Source organism: Daucus carota, chromosome 9, assembly GCF_001625215.2.
Source record: "Daucus carota subsp. sativus chromosome 9, DH1 v3.0, whole genome shotgun sequence".
In the NCBI taxonomy this organism is placed as follows: domain Eukaryota; kingdom Viridiplantae; phylum Streptophyta; class Magnoliopsida; order Apiales; family Apiaceae; genus Daucus; species Daucus carota.
Window position 1 is genome coordinate 43,858,683 of NC_030389.2, and position 4,295 is coordinate 43,862,977.

General features: G+C 35.5%; 1 protein-coding gene across 1 annotated transcript; it reads right to left on the reverse strand.

Annotated features, from left to right (window-relative positions):
- Nucleotides 1–378: 378 nt before the first annotated feature.
- Nucleotides 379–4,295, reverse strand: LOC108200166 (transcription factor IIIA). The gene is made up of 7 exons (XM_017368214.2): nt 4,117–4,295; nt 3,160–3,293; nt 2,745–2,879; nt 1,632–2,091; nt 1,225–1,460; nt 901–1,044; nt 379–794 (listed from the first exon to the last, which is right to left on the reverse strand). The coding sequence occupies exons 2-7, from the start codon at nt 3,289–3,291 to the stop codon at nt 606–608; spliced, it is 1,296 nt and encodes a 431-aa protein (XP_017223703.1). The 5' UTR covers nt 3,292–3,293; nt 4,117–4,295; the 3' UTR covers nt 379–605.

Here is a 4,295-nt window from a genome sequence, read left to right on the forward strand (position 1 = left end):
TTTTTGCACGTACTTCAAAATCATTTGACCATGTACTTATGTTTATTATTTTTAAAATTTTATTTTTTTAAATAAAAGTATATAGTCAAAATTTTAAAGTATAAATTTTTTTAAAAGAAGTGATGATTCTAGATGCTTGGTCAAAGCAAGTTGAAATGTGTGTAAAAAATCAAAACGTCGTACATTTTGAAACGGAAGGAGTAGTATTTATCTCTGTTAAAATGTACTTGGATAAAATCTCCAACCACAAATTTTAACTACTTTGACCGTTTGGCGCATTACATAGCAAGTCATGTTTAGTTTAAAAAAAATCACTTTTAAGTTTTAAAAACCCTGTTAAAAATAAAATAATAGCTATACACAAAAAACCGTCTGATATGAAAAAACCGAGAAAATATGAGTATGCATCTAATTTATAAAACCCAAAATTGGGCAAACAATAATAATTTGCTGATATACAAAAGTAACAAAACTAACAACACTGTCCAGGAATATACAGGTTCTGTGTTGTAATCCTGGCAGAGAAGAAGCTATACAGCCAAATTCATTCAGACCATTACAGATAATTACATGTGTTTTGATGATAATTAAAGAGCTCGACAAAATTAGATCTCTTCATTCTCTGATGAAAGCAACCATGACATGTAATTAGGGCCTTGATCTGGAAGAGAATCAGATCCGACTGATGGTGGAACCACCCTCTTCCTTGTGAAGGTCTCTACAGATGGGCATACCCTTTTCCGTCCACCCCTTGGGCGAGATCGAAACTGCTCATCAGTCTCCAAAAAATCACCCTGAACAACAAAACAGTAAATAAGCACCGGTACATGCAACCATTTCCCCCGCTTTTGCAATGAAAGCTTATTCAAATAACAAAAGCGATACAACAGCAAAACTTACTTGAACATAAAGATGGCATCCAGATTTCTCGTGATTGTCTCTCACATGTTTAAATGTAAAACTCATGCCACAACCAGGAATGCTACAAAGGAAGGCTTTTTGTTCAAAATGTACAGCCTTCATGTGTTGACGGAGGTTTGATTTCTGCATTTTGATTAACAATTAAAATTTATTTTGGGGAATTTCTAAACTAAATTTGAGCTTAAAACTAATCTTTAAATTTTCTTCCAATTCCACACATGGACTCAACTTTTACATGGGTAATTTATCAATCATTCAACAATCAAGAAATATAGTGATTCCTCGCATGCTAAGAAGTCTTACATTTGAGAAGGTGTGCAGGCAATCTTCAAAGCTGCATTTTATCCTATCAGATGGAGGCTTGGTTTTGTGAGTAAGGAGGTGACGTTTTAGGTTCTTCTTCAGATGCTTTGATCCACAAACCTCGCAGGTAACTTTGCTGTGACAAGACTGAATATGAGCCTTCAAACATTGCTCATTTGAAAAATATTTCATACAGCCAGGATCAGAACAGAATGCTTCTGTCGACTCTAACTTAACTGCAAACATAATGGGTCCTTTGTTAGCACAACATTCGGAAAAAATGAGACATTACAACAAAACACCAAACTGCAAAATGCTGACAAAACAAACACAAAATTTGATTCAAGTACAAAAGATCTATGACATTATAGAAAGACTATACAAAAGGCTAGCAAATATGCAATTACCATGTGAATCTTCATGCTTCCTCAACCGTGAGGCATATTTAAAAACCTTTCCGCACCCAGGTTCAGGACATGTGTATTCTTTCAGAGCATCAACTTCGATAGGGGAAGAATCATCATGAAATACCTTAACATGCTTCTTCATGTTACTTTGACTTGAAAATTTCTGGCAGCAGCCTGTGACAGAACATTCGAAAAGTTCCCCTTGGTCCTGCAGATGGCGATTCAGGAGGTCCTTCCTTCTGTAACTGGAACTGCAGAGAGCATCAACTTCGATAGGGGAAGAATCATTATGAAATTCCTTTACATGCCTCTTCATGTTACTTTGAATGGAAAATCTGTGACTGCAGCCCATGGAAGAACATTCAAAAAGTTTCCCTTGGTGCTGCAAAAGGTGGCGATTCAGGTGGTCCTTCCTTCTGTAACTGGAATCGCAGTCGTCTACTGGACACATAAATGGTCTCTGCAAGCAAGTTGTAACACATCACTGAAAGAATTCAGGTATCTAAATACTTGAACATCACACTACTACAGAAACAAAAACCTTTCAAACCTCGAGCTGATACCGCGTGTGCTGAGGCTCCCCTGATGGAGCTTCTCAGGAGGTCCCCCTACCTGATACTATTCCAATCAAGGTAAATGTTGAAGCCCCTCACATTTGAACTCCAGAGGGATCCAATGCTTCACGCAACATTTTAATTTAACTAACTTACTCGGAGCAACTTAGAACCCTGCAAGATGTAATCCTTTAAACTAACAATCATGTAAAAAGAAAAGAAATAGGGAAGTCTAGTCCATCCTAGGACTTGCAGTTCAAACAACATATGCAACGCAAGCACCATATATGTTGGTAAACTCTAGTTTGACGAGAATCTGAGCAACTGAAGGAAAGGGAATTTCAAAAGAGAAAGGTCTGTTTGTTGTGCTCAGTTTCATCAGAGGATGGACTTTTGACATCAGTACTTGACAAAAACGCACAAGCAACAAAAAAGATTATAGCAGTTCTGTAATGAATTAGGCTTTTAAAGAGAGTTATATGCATATTATTATACCAACTGACATTCAAAATCGAGCTGGTACTGTATGTTGAATATATACGGAGGTACTAAGTCTTACCTCAAGTAAATGGCTTTGCATGTGTTGTTTCAAGTGAGCAGGCTTCTGGAAACTCAGACCACATTCCTCACAAGTATTAGACTTCAATTCCTCTTTCTCAGCATTATCATCTGCCTTTCTTTTATTCACTTCATCCTAATTAAAAAAAAATTCAATACGAATATAAGATGATCAGCGCATAAGTATGTTAATAGTGAAATTAGTTCCAATGCATTAATAGATACCAGTTAATATCTAGTTCTTAAAGAGATTAAAAATAAATGATGTGTCAAATATATTTGATAATAAAGAATACAAGGTATGAGCTCATGGATGCAATTTTTTAAGTCTAAACATGACAAATATTCCAGATATTCCAGTCACGCAAAATTAAAACACTTGATAACTCGAAGATATGGATATAGAGATAGAATACCTGGTGATGAGATAATATATGTGAGGATAAGAGAGTCTTCTTAGACCGACAAATACCACAATATTCACAGTAGTATCGTCTGATATCTTTGAATACTGGCCCTTTTGTAATATCAGTACCTCCTTCCTCCATCACTGAACGAATGAAAATCAATCAGATATGTTAAGCAAATGCAATATGATTCAACAAACAATTGGAAAAACATATAACAGAACAGAAATGATCATTTCGTCAATTAAATTTACAGTTCCACTTCCACACCAATACAAACTCAACTTTTTCTAGGGCTCTATGCGATGGAAAATGAACAATATCCTCCTTACATTCAGAATGACTGCTATCAGGCGGGTAATCATACAATTTCGGGCTAAATATTAATATTCTTCATTCTTTACTTCTCTCCATACAAAAAATTAAAGCTCAATCCCACCAATTTGTATACTCATTTCCTCTTTATCCTCATAAACCTCACAAATTCCGCAAAAAGTACGATGTAATTAGCTAAACTATTATAAATACAATACCAACTATCATTTAAATATTATCATTCTTCACAACCTCTACGTAAGAACAATTCCTATTTCTCGTTTCCTTAATTCTCTTTCGATAATTCTCTACAAACTATCCAACTCCTATCAAGTCAAACTTTCCGCATACATTCTAGTGCAAAACTCAATTTACACAAGCTCGAAAGTGACGCATTACAGCTCCAAATCAAGATCAAATGGCTCAAATTCACCATATAGCAAATTACAACGTTCAATTACAAAAGCATTCAATTTTTACCACGGTTAAAAATATGCATAATCATGATATTTCATTTGAACATCGAATTTAAAGCATGTATAGCGATATTAAATCATTTATTTTGACAAACAACAAATGAAATTCAAATGAAATAACAACTCGATACATGAAAATCAAATTGATTGCTGCAGATGTAGATAGAGAACTTACGTGTTGATATGAAAATTGATATGTAGAGAGAGCGAGAGAGCGAGAGAGCGAGAGAGATAATTGAGTGATTGAGAGAGAGAGAGAGAGAGAGAGCGCGCGCGGCGATTTTGTGTGTTTGAGCTCAGCTAACCCTAAACAACAATTTAGGGGGAGATGATTGATACGGGCTGGGCTGGAAT

Excerpts from the sequence above, each read along its gene's own strand:
- LOC108200166 (XM_017368214.2), bottom strand. The coding sequence starts at position 3,291 with ATGGAGGAAGGAGGTACTGATATTACAAAAGGGCCAGTATTCAAAGAT. Across the intron at positions 1,461-1,631 it reads GAAGCATGAAGATTCACATG|TTAAGTTAGAGTCGACAGAA; the intron begins GTAATTGCATAT and ends TTATGTTTGCAG. Across the intron at positions 795-900 it reads GATGCCATCTTTATGTTCAA|GGTGATTTTTTGGAGACTGA; the intron begins GTAAGTTTTGCT and ends TTTGTTGTTCAG.